Genomic DNA, 19,725 nt, shown 5'->3' with positions numbered 1-19,725 from the left:
AGGAGTTGGAGGTTGCTGTGAGCGTGATGCCATGGCACTCTACCCAGGGGGGATAGCTTGAGGCTCCATCTCAAAAAAAAACCAAAAACTAATGATATAGGGTAACTTAAGCTAACACAACCAGATGCCAAGTAGAGGTTCATAGTAGCATAGAAGTGGTAGGGAAGAGGAATGCTTCACAGGGAAGGTGAGTGGGTCTGGGCTTGGAAGGATGGTGAAGAGTTGGACAAGGGAAGAGAAGGTAGCAATTATTACAGCAGGTAGCAACAAAGGCTTGGGAGGAGGGAAAGCCGGGGGTGTTTGGTTACCAGGGAATAGGCCAGTCCTGCCAGAGCAGAACATGGGAGAAGAGACTGGAAAATTGAGTGGAGGATTTGCACTGTCCAAGCAAGGAGTTTGGCTTATATCTGCCAGTCGGGAAGAGAGCTCAAAGGCTGGATGGGGAACAATGGTGATGGATGAAAGAGATGGGAGACTCACGGCAGGGAGGTCAGTTTGGAGGCTCTTGTATATCAATCAGAGTCCAGTTAATGGAGGTGGTAGAAGGGATGGAAAGGGATCATGAATGTGAGGAATGTTTTGAAGGAAGAATAGATCTGATTTAAAGATGGTGAAAGTTATGTTTTGCCATTCGTATGATTGTGTAGGTGGTTATATATTGATTTCATAGTAATATCGAGTACATTGGATTTTTTTTTTCTATTCTTGGGATACTTTACTAAGAAGAATATGTTCCAGCTCCATCCAGGCAAACATAAAGTAGAAGGGATGAGGAGAGAGAGGAGTGGGGAGAGGGGATATGGGAGAAGGGAGGGTATTGGGGAGATCCTCACCTGAAGTGCATGATGCAATGGTGCATTTCAAAACTATTAAGAAATGAGTCTAATTGTGATGCATGTGTTACTTGGTTCAATGTAAACATTTCACATTGTATATCAAAGCAGTACCCTGAACCCCATAAATGCATCAATGTACAAAGTTAAGATTTAACAAAAAATAATTAAATATAAAAAAATTAAAATAGAAAGACAGTGAAAGTCCAAGAAGAGGGGGAGTCATGGATGACTCCAAGGTTTGGTTGGCAGCCAGGGGATTGGCCTCAAAGTCAGGCCTGTTACAGATGTAGGAGGGATGGAGGGAGGCCTCCTGGGTATAAGAAGTGGCAAGGAACTAAGGAAGGAAAACCTACTGTGCAGGAACAAAGCCAAAAGACTAGGACTGGTCCCTTTGCACAGTGGACAGAGGCCAGAAACATTACACCTTTGTCCTTCACCTGCCTCCAACTCATGGGATGGAAGAGAGAGCTTTCTAGCAGGAAGTGACCTGAGAACAGGACAGGAGGTTGGAGAACACTGTCCAGTAGCCATGGGCTGAACTGTAGGAAAACCCAGAGGCAGATAAGGAAGATTGCGTGTGATAAAAAGCAAGAAAGAAGTTTGGTTCAAACCAAGGGGTAGGCAGGGGCCTAGCTGAAGGTGTGAGTAGATACACAGATGGAAGGGGCTCCTCTTCAACCTAGACCCTACACTTTTATCAGGCTGCTCTGGCATATATGGAACCCTTTCTCTCCACTGCTCTGGCACCAACAAGATCACTAGGTAGAACTTAATCAGACAGCAGTGGTATCATGTGTATAATCTTGTCTCTTCATCTGGACTGTAAGCTCCAATACTTGGCCCAGTCTGGGCTACCAGAGGTGCCAGGATGCAAGGGTTGAATTAGTGGTTCAGAGGAGGGAATTGGAGGCTGGAAGCTGAATGTTTAGCTGAGATGGTCTGGACCAGAGATGCTGGGGGAAGAGGAGAGGGATGGGAAATGGAGATAGGAGTCCAACAGGAAGCAGGAAGAATGATAGAGTTTGGTGACCATCAGGATACAGGCGTGAAAAAAAACAGGAAAATTGAAAACCCCTTTGTAAGGGGAGATAATTCATTTCCAGAAGGCAGGAGCTGCGTTTTCCTTGTTGGATCAGAGGCTCCCTGAGGGCAGGAATCTGTCTCCTTTATTGGAACCTCCTGGAGCAGGTGAGCAAGGATGAGAAAGACAGACGGGAGATTTAATCCCAACACTCCCAAGACTCCTGTCTTTACGCATCTATGTTGGTTGAGGTTTGCCTGTTGCCTTTATATTTGAGTAACATCTTGGAAGCCAGCCTGATTTCCCCCCTGCCTTGTCCGTGATTTCCTTTTTCTGCTTTGAGCTGTTTTTAAATTCTTGAACTTTCATAGCATAACTAGAATAGGTCACAGTGTAGAATATTCTGCATCCAATCATCCTGGAACAATGTGTGCTTTTTAGCTGCAGATTCCATTCTTTCTTCACCTTAGAGAATTTTTTATGTTTTTGAATACAACTGCGGTCTTATTTTTTGGATTCTATGCTTCAGAGACATCTTGTATTGAATCGCCTTTATGTCTTCATCATTGGTCAGTTTCGGTTTTAACCTTTTTATCTCATTCAACCCTATTCACCATGATTATCTCAAGCTTTTCTAACAATCAGTTCAATTTTTAGCAGGGTCTATACTATTCTCTGTTTCAAATGTATTGATGAGTTTTTCCAATAATGTACTGTTGGTCCTCAATTTATTTCCCAACATACAATGTGACTTTTCATTTAAAAATTTTTTCATTTAAAAAAATTTTGTCTTTGAAATATTGTTTCATTGGATTGTTTTGTAGCAGAAGGCTACTGTGGATATATTTCTTTCTATTCCTCATTCATCAGCTATATTTTCTTCTAAGCGTGGAACTTTGTCTTTTGCATCCTTCCTTTTCTCTGTTTCCCTGTTGTATATGTTCATAATTGCCATGAGCTTTCTTTTTTTCTGGCTTATGCTTGGATAGCTCTGCCCAGTTGTTCTAGCTATACCACTTTTGGAACCTCCTTAGACTAGAATAGCTTTCCCTCTGCTTGTGCAGTTCACCTGTCCTTCAAGGCTCTGGATTACCACCTCTATAAAGCCTTCCTTGATTCCTCTAGCCTCAGCAATCTCCCTGTTTTCTGAGCTTGTCTGCTGTTCTCTCCAGCTATAACAAAAAGCCTCGCCTTTAATTATATGTTGTCTGCAGTGGTTTGATATTGGCTTCCATAAGTACCTCTGGCCACTGAGTCAGGCAGGCTGGGTCCTGGGGAAGCAGGGCCATAGAAGAAGCTTCCGATTTGAGTCCCTCTGACATCAGGCCTGTCTCCTAGAGTTTAGTGGGAGCTTGTTTTAGCCTTGGCCTAGGGCCCTCCTCTCCATTTTTCCTTCAATAGGAAGTCAAAACGGGATAGCCTGTGGTTAATCTAATCTTGGAGATTATGGCTTAAGAAATCAGTTTTGGCTGGTCAGTTTGTTCCTGGAGACAAAGGGCTGGACCACTGAGGTCTTTCTGTCTATGTTCCTGCTTCCACTTTCCACTCATGTCCCTGTGTACTCTCCCATCACCTGGGCTCCATGCTGTGGACATCCATTCTGATGTGTCTTTCCTTCCCACACAGGCATCTGCATAACAACCATATCCAGCATCTGGGAACCCACAGCTTTGAGGGGCTGCACAATCTGGAGACACTGTAAGTGTTGGAGTCATGGCCAAACTCTGCCTGCCTGGTGAGGGAAACCGGGCATCCTGGGGCAGTGGAGAGTGGACAGAGGGAAAGACTTGGATGCCTGGGCTCTGGCCCCAGGCTTGTTCACCCACATGCCCCTCCCTGGCACTTTCCCCGGTATGTCACTCAGAATAAAATCTTTCCTCCTCCAAGTGGGCAGAATATGTCTTCCGGGAGTTCAGAATGGCCGGGGAAATGGGAACCTAGGATCCCTGCTGATAGAGACCACCAAAATAATGAAAATTTTGGACAGAAATGATAACTGCTAGGAAACTGCAGAAGTGGAAACTGCAGAAGTTGAAACTGCAAGCTCAAGGAAATAGAAAATTAAGACTGGAATAGCAGGCTTGGAGGTGGGGTTGGGGCCGACTCTATGGCAGTTTTGACATCTGTTTAAGGGTGGCTGTTGACAGAAGGGAGAGTAATACCACAGAGTAATGCTGGGACTGTTTGCCAATTGATCTAACTAGCTACATGATTAATGGGGAGATGGCCCACTCAATGCTCCAGCCTGACTATAAAAAGCACCCAAGCTGTTGACTCTTGAAAAGCCATATTATTCACACATCATCATCCTGGAATTCAGTTAAGGTCAGAATGCACCCAAACCCTCCCATCATTTCCTCTGGAGTGCCGCCAGGCCCCGCAGAGTGGGCTGAGTGGGCCCCACTTGAGCAAACAACTGGCTGGGCTCTAAGTGTGGCTGGCCATGCCAGCTGGGGTCCCTCAGTGCCCATGAGGGAATGGGCTGTCACAGCCACCTGGTGCAGGCTTAGGACGGGGTGCTGGGGAGACAGACAAGGAGACAGGTCATCAAGTGTGGGCCACTGAGGTTGAGGAAAGGTTCATGGTATCAGAGGGATGGTCACAGCTCCTCTTGTGCCACTTTCTGCTACACCTCCTTTTCCACTCATAAACAAGTCCCCCATATCACCCCCCCATACACAAATACCCCAGAGTATTGCTACTGAGGGGAGAGATTTTTCAAGAATCCAAAGCAGAAGAGGAGAAAATGTTGGGAGACCAGTTATGACCTCGGAAGCAACATGTTGGGAAAACCATCTGGCAAGGACTGTCTATCCCTCAAATTTGGAGCCCTCAGCTGTCAGCATTTGTGGTTGTGCAGGGACAGGGAATGGGGAGGCTAAGGCCAAAGCCCCACTCCTCTTTTCTGTAGGCACCATACCCAGGAGCATAGCAGGAGACAGGGCGGAGTCAGGCCTGGCTCTCCTGCCATGCTCCCTCTAGCTGAGTAGGTCTGGGTGTGCAGGAGTGCCCGGCCTGGAGGTGGGAAAGTTGGGACCTCTCCCTGCCACTTTGTGTGATTGTGCTATGTGCTCCCCTTTAGCTTAATAGACAGTTGGACAGTAATGCCAGATAGTCTAGCCCACTCAGTCAACATATGAGGAAACTGATGTCCAGGGAGGCAGCATGGCTCACCCAGAGTTACTTCCTCAGTTAGAGCCAGAGCAGATCTTCAGTGTTAATGAGAAAACATGCAGGAACGTCCCTGGGGTGGTGCCCTGCCATCCTCCTTCATCTGGGTTGTGAATTGTGTGAGCCTGCTATTGCTAGATGTTGGAGGATCTGCGATGTAAGAGATGGTCACTGCCCCACAGTCACCCACCTCAGGAGCTATGAGAGCTTTCAGTGCAGCGTGTGGAGTTGCTGAGCCTCCAGTAGGGCAGGAGGAAATCCAATGCCTTGGGCCCTGGCCCTGGCGTGTGGGCGCTGTTAGCCGTGCTGGGAAATCAGGTGGCGAGGGGGCATATGCACTGGGTGCGGGTTGGCACCGCTAAAAAGCCATCTAGCAGCTGTTTCTTCATTTTTGGGGCACACTGCCTAATTCTTTCTCAATTAGCCTCTGGATTGCTGTGCAGGGCATTTGGCTCAGCTGATGCTGGCTGGATTACAGAGCGATCCTGCCGCTAAGCACCCACTGTACCTTTCATCTACAGGAGTGCTTGGCTCCATCATACAAGACCCAGGGCCTGCACCCACTTTACAGATGGGAAAGCCAAGACTAAGAGATAAGAAAAAGTTCCTTCCCTAAATAGTGTGGAGGCAGAATAGCCTGGTGGTGAAGACTTTGGTGTCAGCCTGGGATGCATGCCAGGTCTACCAGCTGTGTGACCTTGGTCAAGTCATTTGCCTCTGTGAGTCTCAGTTTTCTAATCTGCAACAAAATGCTGCTAAAAACGCTGCTCCAGCAGGGGTGGAATGTGTATTAAATGAGATGATGTGTGTGAAGTTCCCACAGAGCAGGGGCAAGCTGTAGAGGAGCTGGTCCGTACTCCTACCCCTTCCCTTCCCCTTCCCATCCCTCCCTATCTCCTCCTCTGAGGGCCTCCATCTCAGCAACACCCCTTTCCTCCTCATCCTTGATGGGTAAGCTCTTCTTCCAACTTTTGATCTCCAATTAAAAGGGGGGAAAGTGTGTTCTTTACTCTCTATTCCCCAGAGCATTTGCTGGGGAGCCTGTAGGGGCAGCCAGATTGGGGGCGGGGAGGAGTAGCTGGGAGAATAAAAGGAGAAAGAAATGATATTCACAGTCAAACCTTTTAATTGTTGCATAATTGGCACGCTTTGCAGCCTCAGTTATTACTCCGGAGCTTTTCATGTGAGCTTCTCACTGGAAGGGTATTTCTCCCTCAGGCCCCGTAAATCTCTGCCACTTAGACTTCTCTCATCTCCAGCAGCAGAGGGAAGATCAAACCGCTGTGGCCCAAGCTGTGGTTTGGCTGGAGCTGCGGTTTGGCTCCTCTGCAGACTCTTAGGGGAGAGAGCGGCCCCCAGCCATCCCACCTGGGGAGGAGGGGCCAGGTGCAGGCCCACACACACGTGGTCACACAGGCACCCTGAACTGCACTGCCGATCGTGTGCACACACAGCACACATGCCATGTAGCCCAAGCCTATATGACTCTCTCTCCACATAAACACTGCACCCCGCAGCCCAGCACAGCACAGAGATGCCCAGCAAACGCATGTACAGCAACAATAGCCTGTGTTGTGCCCTTAGCTGTCTGGCTTCCAGCCCTGCTCCGCCTCTGCAAGCTGGGTCAGCTGAAGCAAGCAGCCTTTGTGAGCCTTGCTTTCTTCATCTGCACAATGGGCTACCTCAAAGGTGAGAAGTCAGAGAGAGAGATGTATACCATGCTCTTTTACTTTTAAAGAACTAGGCAAATCCAGGTGATTTGGGTAGGGTTAAGGGGCTGGTTGCTGTTAAGCCCTCTCTCCTACTGAGTAGATAAAATTACGCAAACGCCACATGGGCCCCTGCGCACAAACCTTGCTACCCTTTGAGGAAGTGTGGCCTCAAAGGAAGAGGGCTCCCAGGATGTTTCTCCTGATATAGTCATCACCATTCCAGACTTTGCCAAGAAACCTCAGCCAGAGGCAGACAGGACATGCTTTGTCCTGTACCCACTGCTCCTACTCCTATAATGAGGATGACCCATGACTTGTTTAGAAATTCAAAATTAGAGATGGTCTAGCCCTCAGCCTATGAGAGATAGTATTTCCTTCACTTTCCAAGTCAGACAGAATTGAGAGATTTGGAGTCAGTTGCCCAAGTTGCTATCATTTGTAAGTGATGATAAACCAGTAAAAGCCATACCTCTTCCTTCATACTACACAGCTCTGTTTAGCACTAGCTCCCTCAAGGTCAGATCAATCATAGGATTTCCCAGGTATACAGATTGAGAAATAAGAGAAAGTATGATGAACAATTCTGGGAAGGTTCTCCCAGGTCTCAGGGGCCTGAAACCAGGTGTATGTGCCCCTAGGTCAGTGCTTGGAATGTGTGCTTGGAGGCCATGGGAAGCTATTCCAGCCTGGCAGCTACTGATCCTCAAATTCCAAGATGTACTGAGCATCTTTTTGTTTTGCAAAAAAAAAAAAAAAAAAAAAATAGTCCAGCAGCCATAGTTCCATCCTGAGGGGCTCATCCTCACTCCCTAGATCTGGGAACTTGATATCTGCAACTCAACTAGAACCCAGAGGAGGCAAGGTTCAATATAGATCTGGGGACAACAGTGTCTCACCTCCCTCAGGCCTCCGCGATGATCTCTGGGCCTTGTTATAACCTCATTAAACAAATCAAGCCCAACTGGAGGCCCGCCCCCGCTGGCTGGACATCTCCCTTTGGAGGAGAACCTAGGGCCTAGTGAGAACAGAAACTTCTGGCCTCAGCACCCTCTCTAAATTAGGACCAGCATTCAACAAGGATCCTGGATTGGAGGAGGGCAGCACAGGAATTTATAGAATTCTGCCTTATAATAAAAAATTGTACATTCCATGTTAAACCTCCTCCGGTGATGGATGCTTTAGTGATCTGTTTTCATGGAATGTTTTACAGCAGCCGTGGCTGGAAAATGTTCCTCTATCTCTATGTCACTGAAACCACTAATACCAACAGGTTTCACTCTAACCTGGTTCTGACTTGGTCCTCAAAGTATCCAGCCACTCCTCACTCCTGGCCCTAGTGTTCAGCCTTTGGCCATGGACATGCCACTGAGATTCTCTCAGGGCTTGGGGTTATTCCTGGGGTAGAATGAGGACTGGACTTTAATAGGTAGACCGAGATTCAAACCCTGCCTCTGTCACCATATATGACATGTACCAGTCACTTGACCTCCCAAGAGCCATGGTTTTGACAAAGAGAAAATGGGGATGATATTTTATAATTCAGAGCATTGTTACAAGGATCACTTTTTTTTTTTTTGAGACAGAGTCTCAAGCTGTCACCCTGGGTAGAGTGCTGTGGCATCACAACTCACAGCAACCTCAAACTCTTGGGCTTAAGGGATTCTCTTGCCTCAGCCTCCCTAGGGACCACAGGTGCCCACCACAATGTCTGGCTATTTTTTGCTGCAGTTGTCATTGTTGTTTTAGCTGGCCCAGGCCAGGTTGGGTGGCGCCTGTAGCTCAGTGGGTAGGGCACTGGCCACATACACCAAGGCTCGGGGTTCAAGGATCACATTAAATCATATAACTTCACAGGATGCCTGGAAACCATAGGACTTAAATTATGTTGGCTTTCTCTTTCTGGTCTTCTCATTTAGAGTCAGATGGAATGTGTCCTAAAGTGGCAGGAGAATGTTACCTAGATGTGTCATTTTACCATCTACATGCTATGACTCATCTCCTCTATAGGACAAATAAGAATTCCCAGGCAGTCAGGGCATGGCTACTGTATTATTTAATAGTTTTCTGTGGCTGCCTTAATAAATTACCACAAACTGGGTGGCTTAAAGGAAAAAAACCCAGCAATTTACTCTCCTACCGTTCTAGATGTCAGAAGTCCAAAATCTGAGGGCTGACAGGTTGGTTTCTTCTGAAGGGTGTGAGGCAGAATCCACTCTTCTCTCCTGGTTCCTGGTGGCTGCTGGCAATCCTTGACATTCCTTGGCTTGTAAACCCATCACTGCAATCTCTGCCTCCATTTTCACACTGCTGTTTGTGTGTGTGTCTCTCCCCTGTGTGTCTGTTCTCTAGGGCCCACCCCGCTCATCCAAGATAATTTCATCTTGAGATCCTTAACTTAATTCCTTCTGCAAAGGCCCTCTTTCCAAATAAGGGTTGGGTCTTATACCTATCTGACAGCTACCCACTGATAGACTCTGAGGCAGAGCCCTCAGGGACAGGCTGACGGGCAGGGCAGTGGTTCAGAAAAATTTTGTCTATTTTACCTTCTTCTTTAAGGCAAATGCTGGGCAGATAACAATCCCCTGCAGTCAAGAGATTTACAAATACTTTTTTTTTCTCAAAGACTATCTCATCTCATATCTCATTTATCCCCCCAACCACATGTTAAGGAAGACAGGGCAGGAATTGTGTATTTTCTTTTATTTATTTATTTTTTTTCAGAGACAGAGTCTTATCTTGTCACCCTCGATAGAGTGCTGTGGTGTCACAGCTCACAGCAACTTCCAGCTCTTGGGCTTAGGTGATTCTCTTGCCTCAGCCTCCCCAGTAGCTGGGACCACAGGTTCCTGCCACAATGCCTGGCTATTTTTTTGTTGCAGTTTGGCCAAGGCTGGGTTTGAACCTGCCACCCTCGGTATATGGGGCCAGTGCCTACTCGCTGAGAGCCACAGGCACTGCCCAGAAATTGTGTGTTTTCATGTTACAGATGGGGAAACTAAGGCAGAGAGTAGATGACTTGCTCAAGGTCACCCAGGTTAATTAAAAACCAGGATTAAAACTTGGGTTTCTCTGCTGTTGGCCCAATGTCAGCCCATCAGGTCGCACTGCCTCTTGAGACTAAGAATCGAGGAACTCTTTCCTCACCAGTTCTTAATCATCTTACATTTGTGGGTTTATTAGCTGCAAATTTGTGGGGTTTTGTGGCTTATAGAGGAATTTATTGTTCCATATAAAATGTTTCTTTTTCTGGCTTCCCCCACAGAACCACTAATGACTTTTAACAGGCAGAAAATTGAGCTGCCCGATGAGTTTGTCTTGCTTTCTGGGACCATGACAAGTTATTAATAGTTCTTCCCAGCACAACATTCCCTTTCCCATCGCCCTGGCATTGGGGGTAGCCAAGGTCACCACTCCTGTCACTGCTGCCCCTTCCTCCCCGGCTGGCAATGGAGCCAAAACTTCCGCTCTGAACTCTCCACCCTCTCCCCCAACTAGCTGCCACAGGCACCCCAGCCAGCTGCTCTAGGACAGAGAAGGAAGGGAGGCAAGGGAGAATGGGGAGGTTGGCAGGTTCCTTAATAGATGCTGTGGACAGAAATTTGGTTTAGGTCTGGCCCTCCCATATGTGGGAAGGGGGAACTGGTAAGAATTAATGATTACCACTCTCTTCTTCTCCATTTCTTTAGATCTGTTCATTCTGTAAATATTTACTGAGTTTCTACCATGTGCCAAGCCGTCATTGTAGGTACTGGGAAAACATTTATAAACAACAAAAGGGTAGCCCCTGCTATTCTAAAAGGCCGGGCACCGTGGCTCATGCCTGTAATCCTAGCACTCTGGGAGGCTGAGGCAGGTGGATTGCCTGAGCTCAGGAGTTCAAGACCAGCCTGAGCCAGAGCGAGACCCCGTCTCTAAAAACAGCCAGGCACTGTAGTGGGTGCCTGTAGTCCCAGCTACTTGGGAGGCTGAGGCAAGAGAATCACCTAAGCGGAATTGGAGGTTTCTGTGAGTGGTGTGACGCCATGGCACTCTACCCCAGGTGACAAAATGAGACTCTGTCTCAAAAAAATAAAAATAAATAAAAGAAAAAGAAAGGGTTCTAGACCAGAAGTCCTGAGTTCTTTCAACTTTATCACTAATGTGCTGTCCCCAGGTCATTTCTGACCTCATCACCCTAACCCCTTAACTTTGACATGCCCCAAGTCTCAACATTTTCTTTCTTTTTTTTTTTTTTTTTGAGATAGATTCTCATTTTGTTGTCCTCAGTAGAGTGCCGTGGCATCGTCATAGCTTATAGCAACCTCAAAATCTGGCTTAAGTGATCTTTTTGCCTCAGCCTCTCTAGTGGCTAGGACTACAGGCACCTACCACAATGTCTGACTAGTTTTTCTATTTTTAGTGGAGTTTTTCTATTTTTCTTGCTGAGACTGATCTCGAACTCCTCAGCTCAAGGAGTCCTTCTGCCTTGGCCTCTCAGAATGTTAGGATTACAAGTGTGACCCACCATGCCCAGCCTTCCCAAGGCTCAACTTCTATTTATACTCTTTCCCTCTGTGTTCTCATTTAGCCTCATGGCTTTCAATACTATATATTTGCTGATGACGCAAGCCTGGACCTATCTCCTGAACTCCAGACTTACATACCTAAAGGCCTGCTTTAATGTGTTCAGATGGATATTTGACAGATATTCAAATTGAACCTGAATCCATCCCACTAAAAGAATTCCCCAGCTCAGTGATGGCAGCTTTATTCTTGTACTTACGAAGGTCCAAACTTTGGAGTCATTTAGAACAACTCTTTTGGCTCGGCACGGTGGCTCACACCAGTAATCCTGGCACTCTTAGAGGCCAAGAAGGATGGATTGCTTGAGCTCAGGAGTTCAAGACCAGTTTGAGGAAAAGTGAGACCCAGTCTCTACTAAAAATGGAAAAACTGGCATTGTGGCAGGTGTCTGTAGTCCCAGCTACTGGGAAGGCTGAAGCAAGAGGATCTCTTGAACCCAAGAGACTGAGGTTGCTGTGAGTTATAATGATACCACAGCACTCTACCCAGGACAACAATGAGATTCTGTCTCAAAAACGAAAACAAAAAACAACTCTTTTTCTCTCAAATTCTATATATCAAGCTGTCAACCAACTCCACTGGCTCCATCAGTAAAATTTATTAAAAATCTGGCCCTAGTGAGTGGCTCATACCTGTAATCCCAGCATTTTGGGAGGCCAACTTGGGAGGATTGCTTAAGACCAGCCTGGGAAACATAGCAAGACCCTGTCTGTACATATAATAAAAAAATATTAGCCAGGTATAGGTGTACTTATAGTCTTAGTCCATGGGAAGCCAAGGCAGGAGGATCACTTGAGCCCAGGAGTCAGGATTACTGACGGTTGTAGTATCTATGATCATACAACACTGCCCTGTCTGGGAAACACAGTGAGACCTCATCTCTCAAAAAAAGAAAGAAAAAAAAAAAAGAATTAGAATACTTCTCAACCTTCCACTGCTACCATACCAGTCCAAGCCACCATCATTCTCACACCTAGGTTATTGCAATGACCTCTTATCTGTTCATTCTGTCTTCATTCCTGTCACTCTACAATGATTTCAACATAACAGCCAGAGTGACTCTTTACAAATACAAATCAGATTATGTTGCTCTTCTGTTCAAAACTCTCCAGTAGTTTCCCATCATACTCTAAAAAAAAAAAAAAACCCAAAATGCTAGCCTGGCCCACAAAGCCTCAGTTGCACGGCCCCTGTGCCTCTCTGGTCTCATCCCTTCCTCAATCTACTCCAGGCACAATGGTCTCCTTGAATACAATCGGATTTGCCTTGGCACTGGCTGGTCCCTTTGTCTGGAATGTTCTTCCCACCATTATTCATATGATTCACTTCCTCAGTTCCTTCAAGATTTTGCTGAAATGTCATCTTTTTATTGAGATCCTCCCAATCACAACTTAGCAACATCCATTCCTAGCATTCTCCATCTGCTACTAAGTTTTTTCCATAGTGCCTAATGCAATCTGATATCCTAATTTATTTACTTGTTTACTTCCTTAGCTGCCTGTCTCCTACTTCTCTATGGGTTTTTTCCACTTTTGTATTTGCAGTACCTGACCCAGGTGCCTGGCACAGGGAGGGTACTCAATAAGTATTTGTTGAACAAATTATGTTTATGACAGCAAACCTCGGTTCCTCTCTGGGCTTCAGCTTCCCCATCTGTACTAGAAGGGCATTGGCCTATCTAATGTCTAATGTTCTTTCCAGCTCTGCAGTCTCTAGCTCAGATCTCTCCCCTGACTTAATCTCTCCCACTAGACTTAAATATTTGCTAGTTGGTCCTGTCATTGCCTAGGAGCTGGCACACATGTCCCATGTGTTCCAACTTGGAAAAGTGTCCTACATGTGTCCTGAACCCACAAGGATGGTCTCTCAGCCCTGCCTTGGGACACTGTCACCTTCCCATAAGTTTTGAGTTGTTCAGAATTGCAGGACCCAAGTTTTTGACCAATGAGTTGAGGTCACTAGCAATGATCTTCAGGCCACATTCTGCTGTGGCCAGGAGCACTTCTAGGCCTTCAGGTTCCCTGCATTAGTGAGCCCCTGGCATCCAGGTGAGAAGGGTTTAAACACAGGGATCTGATTACATCCAGAGGCCTGGACCCTGTTGTGGGCATCACATGTTACGAGGGACCAGCACTTTCCTGGGGAGGTGGTAAGGTATGAAATATCTACAAAATGCAATTCAAAGAACTGGGGAGAAGCCTTGGGTGGAGTGTGATTATCGTCTTTGGAGGACACAATACATATGTTTTATGGTTTTCCAGCTGGTGGGATAAGGGCCAAGGGAGGAAGTGGAGGTGGCACTCTAGCTCAGGATGAGGAAGGATTGCTTAATCTGCAGAGTGGTACTAAACGCCCAGCATAGTCAGTGGGGGCCCTGCCATTTAGGTAGTCCTAGAAGAAACTAGATCCCCATCTGACTGGAATCTTGGAGAGGATTCCTGCTGTGGGGGCAGGTTAGACTGTTACCTTTTACCACTCTAAGCTTGTATGATGCCAGGTGCTTCATTAGGGTAGGGCAACAAGTAATCTCGGTAACAGAGATCAGCAGCTTCCATTAAAATTAGCACCGCTGCTGCTTCAGGTAGATTCTGAATTTTCTCTCTGGCAAGGAAGGGAATGCAGGTGGAAAGGAGGGTGTGTCTGTGTGTCTCAATAGAAACTGATGACAATTTCACTAATTGCTGCATTTATTAATGGGTGGCCGTTTATGTAGGCTGTTTAGAAAGGAAAACAATACTGTTAGTCATAGAGTTTTTGTTGGTTCCTGGCTCACCAAGTCATCCGCTCCAAGCACGTGGAGTCCAATTTAAGACAGAGGCTCTGTCTGCAGTGTGGGAAAAGCAATTAAGACATGCTTTCGTTGTGCTGGCTTGTCTTTGTTCTAGGCCTTTGGGAGATAAAAGTGGCTCAGAGTTTACAATCTATCAGAAATTTCTTTGTCTTGTGTTTCACACGGGGAAGCTGGGCTCACTCATATTCTCCCATGTGCCCTTATCTATGATCTGGTAATAAACACAAATATTAGCCTTGAGAATAAAAATGTAAGTGAGGCCAATTAATGATATTCATCTTTCTTAATTGCTGTAAAAAGTGGGTAGACCAACTTGTGTACTGACAGTTGTAGTGTGTAAAGAATGGAAGTGTCTGTTCTAGTGTCTGATGTCGAGTAAAAGGAAGCGGTGAAAGGAATTGGCATTATTTGAACATCTACTCTGTGCCAATCTCTGGACCAGGTGAACAGAGCACCCTGACGAAGAAACAAGCTGGGAAGATTAAGTGACTTGTTCAAGGTGATCCTGTTGGTACACAGAAGGCAAGAGCTCCTTCTGCTCTAACACAGAAACACAAAAACACATCTAACTGCCAAATCATAATCATTTGGCTTTGATAATGCTTATAAGCACCTGAAGAAACTCTGGCAGAAGCCAGATCCTCCTCCAGCATTTATCCTCTGTCCCCAAAACTTTTCTCTTAGCCCTGCTATTTGGAGCCTAGCCAGGATCCAATTCTATGTAGCACATAGGAAAGTGGTTTTAACCAGGAGCCAAGAAGCCTGAGTTTGTAGTCCTGGCTCTGGGACTTGCAGCAATTTACCTTCTCTCTCCAAGTCCCAGTTTCCTCATCAATAAAAGGAAGGGACTGGATGGGATGACTAAAATCCTGTCAGCTCTTTCCTCTATATCTACAGTGAACCCCTTGAGATCCCAGAAATTGACCATTTCTACCTAGTAGAAAGGAGAGAATTGGAGATGTGGATTCTTGAGCTGCTCAGGGATGGGCTTTCTTCTCTGCGAGTTTTACAGATTGCATGGGTTTGCCATCAGTTTTGATTAGATTTGGCTAGAAATGGCTAAGCAGATGAAGGGGCAGATTACTATGGACAGCTGCAGCACCAGGCTGGGCTCTGGCTAGAGCTGGGAATGATTTTCCTTTAACCTCAGCCCTTCCCCATCTGCTTCCAGCTCCTAGGGGCAAGAGACAGAACAACAAACTCTTTCCTGGGATCCTAGCTGATTCTGGGATAGTAAAGATAATAGACTATAAAGCCATGGATGAATTTTCCAGCTGAAGTTTAGGTATCACAAGCCTTTCTTCAATGAAAGATTCAAGCCAAGCCTGGTGCCAGGGGGTGCCTTCCCTGCAGTCACGAAGAATCTACATGTTAAAATCTAATCCTGAGGCTTGGTGCCTGTGGGTCAAGTGGCTAAGGCACCAGCCACGTACACCTAAGGTGGCGGGTTCGAATCCCCAGCCCGGGCCCGCCAAACAACAATGATGGCTGCAACCAAAAAATGGCCAGGCGTTGTGGCGGGTGCTTGTAGTCCCAGCTACTTGGGAGGCTGAGGCAGAAGACTCGCTTGAGCCCAGGAGTTGGAAGTTGCTGTGAGCATGATGCCACAGCACTCTACCCAGGGGGACAGCTTGAGGCTCCGTCTCAAAAAAAAAAAAAAAAAAATCTAATCCTGAAAAAAAAAAACAGTGCCCTGAAGCAGCCAGCTACCAAAAGGAGCCCTCATCTTGAGACCTTGCACAGCAAGTTCAAATGATCATCTAGCAATGTTGTGGCCCTGTGCCTGGGCTGCAGGAAATTTAAAAGTGAACCCATAGACTTCCTGACTTTGACAAGCTGCCTGTCTCATGGGAGAGACAATATACGCCAATGACCCAACTCTGAACTCAAGCCTGGCTCTTCCATCACTAGTTGTGGGACTGTGGTCAAGTGACGACCTCCCTCCATGCCTCAGTTTCTCATCTACAAAGTGGAGGTCATTATGGTACTTACTTCAAAGGGTTGGCATGGAAATGAAATGAATTCATATATGTAAATCACCTAGAACCATAACTGTTACGTAGTAATGACTATTATTACCTCCACCATCATTACCGGTCTAATGCTATGCATGTAAAGGAAGAAAATACCAGAAAAGTGCTGAGAGAGGGAGTGAATTATTCTGTCTGCTGGGATGGGGTTAGATTCAGGGAGAAAGGTATATTTGAGCCATACTTCAAAGGAAGATTAGGATTTCAGTGGCTGAAGTTGTGGGAAAAGGGCATTCCAGGCTGAGGATGTGAGGGGCATAAATAGCTCCATAAGGGTGTGAAATGACACAACCCCCTGAGAGCTGAAATGGCAGATGAAACTGAAGGATTAGTTAAGGGCCTCATCTCTTTCAATAGCAGAGTGACAGTCAGTTTTGCCTGCCTTCTTGCTTTCTTTTCCCTCCCTTCCTTTTTTCCTTCCTTCCTTCCTTCCTTCCTTCCTTCCTTCCTTCCTTCAGACAGAGTCTTGCTTTGTTGCCCAGTCTGGAGTCCAGTGGTGCCATCATATCTCACTGCAGGCTAAAACTCCTGGGCTCAAATGATCCTTCTAACTCCGTATATCAAGTAGCTAGGATTATAGGTGCACACCACCATGCTTGGCTGATATTTTTATTTTTTGTCAAAATGAGGTCTCTCTATTGTCCAGGGTGGCCTAGAACTCCTGGCCTCAAGTGATTTCCTTGCCTCGGCCTCTGAAAGTGTTGGGATTACAGCTGTGAGAATCCACTGGTTTTGCATTATAAAAAGATCTTTCTGGCGGATGTACAATAGCTAAGAGTGTATGGGCTCCAGACTCAAAAGGTTCAAATCCTGGCTGTGACACTTAGGTAGGCTACATTGCTGTAACAAATAGACCAAAACATGTACAATGGTATGAACACAATAGAAGTTTATTTCTGGATCATGTATCAGTCCAAGCAGGGTGTTTGTTCTTGGCAGGTGGCCCTCCTTCATGGAATGACTCAGGACCTGGTTTCTTGGGATCTTGCCATCCCCAGGGCCTCATTGTTTTTGACATTCAGCTGGTGGCAGAGTAGTCAGACCATAGAGGAAAAGGTTGGCTATTTTGTAGATCTTGGACTAGAAGTGGTATGCATCATCTCTGTCCACTGTCTGTGTGAGATTCTAGTCATGTGGCCACACCTACTGCAAAGGAGTCTGGGAAATACACTGTAGCGCCATTCCTGACGATTCCCCTTATTATGATAAGATAGCATCGGCCTTGCAAATAAGTGATCACAATCCACAACCAGATTTTTTGTTCCTTATCCACTCCCTCTGCTTCACTTGACTACCCTAAAAAAAAAAAAAAAAAAATGACAGTGATGATAGAACTTTCTGTGATGAAGGAAATGTTCCAAATCCGTGCTTCCCATATGATAGTTGCTAACCGCATGTTGCTACTGAGCCCTTGAAATGTGACTAGTGAAACTAAGAGCTGAATTTTTTATTTTACTTGCTCGTAATTAATTTCAATAGCCACATGTGGCTAGTGGCTGTGGTATTAGACAGTGCAGCTATAAAGAAAGGAGAGAACAGATTTTGACTAATGAACAGAGTGTCTGCTACAACCATCTGTTACAGGTGACTGAGCAATTAATTTAATCTCTGTGTCTCATTTACCTCAATTGTAAATGGGTATGATAATATCTTAAACATATGGTTAAGAGTATAGTTGAGGTATAGTATTTTCAGGCTGTTATGATGATTAAGAGATTATTCAGGCAAAGCACTTAGTGGCTGGCACACAGGGTGGCCTGGAGGTGAGGACACCAGATAGGAAATATACAAGTGTCCAGGGAAAAGTGCCCTCCGGGCTTACCTCCAAATATTGCCCTTTGCTATAGGCCGTATCACTTGCTCTTCTCCAAATATGACTCCACAGCACTCACTTTCTCTAAATCAGGCTTTCTCCCCTTGATCCGCCCATCCCTTTCTATTGAAATTCTGAATTGCCATTAAGACCTGGTTCAAATGTCACACTCCCATGAAGCCCTCCTGGTCTTCCCAGCTATGTGCAACCACCGCGGTCTGTGGAGGGCCTGACACTTTGTGTTCTCTCCAGGATGGTGGCAAGGGTGCTCATCTAGTTGTCTTGTGCATTTGTCTCGGGAGGAGTGAATTTTTGCCCACCTCTCTACCTTCCACTTTACCCAGAAGGATTCTTTGTATATTTTGGGCAGGCAACAAAGGTCTCTGCACTGAATTGAATTCATGAGGAGCAGACAGAGTTGCAAAGACACATTCCCTTGACAATTAGAGCCAGAGATTACATCTAGACAGCACTGAATGAACCAGGACTTTGGCAATTACCCAGGTCATTAAATCTGTGTAGACATCCAAATGGGAAAATTCAGGCCACCTCACTGGCATGGAGTTTGCAGAATTCTCTTTGACATTTGCACAATTTTTATTCTCCCACATTTCTCTACAAAAATAGCCTTCTAGTTCACAAGCCTTTTACCACATGTCCTTCTTACTGTCTGTTAGGCTACTTCTAGAAAAATTCTTGACCAGAAACTTCCAAGGAGCCGGAACCACTCAATTTGGCTGCCTGGACATGTGCCTAATGAACTGTATAAGGGTTCGATGATAGTGAAGGCACAGAGAACCTATCCCATGGTCTCTGTCCCCTGAGCAAGCCTACCTATGCCACTCAGGACTATCTTGTGCCTTTCTGACATGAAACTCAAAATCTTTTTTTTGTAGTTTTTGGCCAGGGCTGGGTTCAAACCCACCACCTCCAGTACAGGGGGCCAGTACCCTACTCCTTGAGCCACAGGCGCTGCCCTGAAACTCAAAATCTTAAGTATGTTCCCCCAAATACCCTAGATTCTCTTAAGAGTCCATTAATTCATCAATTTATTTTAGAACTTTTCATTTATTTATTCAACAAATAAATATGTTTTGAGCTCCAACTGCATGCCAGAATTATTCTGGTATTTAGAGTATGAAGAAGATAAAGTTTCTATTTTCAAGGACCTTTCATTCTAGTTGGGTGAGAAGAAAATAGACAAAAATATGTCAGGTGGCAACAAACTCTACGAAGAGAAAGCAAGGAGGGTATCTCATTATCTATCACCATATAACATATCAGTGCTAAACTTAGTGGCGTAAAACAACCCTTTATTATTTCTCCTGAATCTGTGGCTTGGCTGTGCTCATCTGGGTGATTCTGCTTCTGGAGCTCTTGTCTGGGCTCGCTTGTGAGGTTGCAGTCATCTGGAGCTCAACTAGGGCTAGAGGGCTAAGATGCCTCATTCACATGACTGAGGCTTTGGTGCTGGCTGTTGGCTTGCCCTTTCTCTCCCTTTCTCTTCTCATGTCTAGCCATGTGGAGAACATTCGTACATGGTGGTGGGAACATTCCAAGAGAGCAAAGGCAGAGGCTGGGAGACCTCTTTTGATTTAGTACCAAGTCATGCCACAGCCACAATCACTTCCATCACATTCTACCAATGCCAGTCACAGGGTCATCCCAATCTCGAGAGGTAGTTGCCACCTCTTTTTTTTTTTTTTTTTTTTTGAGACAGAGCCTCAAGCTGTCCCCCTGGGTAGAGTGCTGTGGCATCACAGCTCACAGCAATCTCCAGCTCCTGGG

At 45.9% G+C, this 19,725-nt stretch overlaps 1 protein-coding gene across 1 annotated transcript in view; it reads left to right on the top strand.

The window, feature by feature from the left end:
- The window catches only part of LGR6 (leucine rich repeat containing G protein-coupled receptor 6), a 125,857-nt gene that overhangs the window by 81,476 nt on the left and 24,656 nt on the right, over nucleotides 1–19,725 (top strand). Inside the window, exon 6 of the mRNA XM_003792266.3 lies at nucleotides 3,484–3,555. Coding sequence (XP_003792314.1) covers nucleotides 3,484–3,555 — 72 coding nt within the window. The remainder of the gene's footprint in view (nucleotides 1–3,483; nucleotides 3,556–19,725) is intronic.

This window comes from Otolemur garnettii, unplaced genomic scaffold (assembly GCF_000181295.1).
Source record: "Otolemur garnettii isolate 467f Iridium unplaced genomic scaffold, OtoGar3 scaffold00055, whole genome shotgun sequence".
Lineage (NCBI taxonomy): Eukaryota > Metazoa > Chordata > Mammalia > Primates > Galagidae > Otolemur > Otolemur garnettii.
The sequence above is the reverse complement of the archived record's forward strand: the minus strand, read 5'-3'. Positions and strand labels throughout refer to the sequence as shown.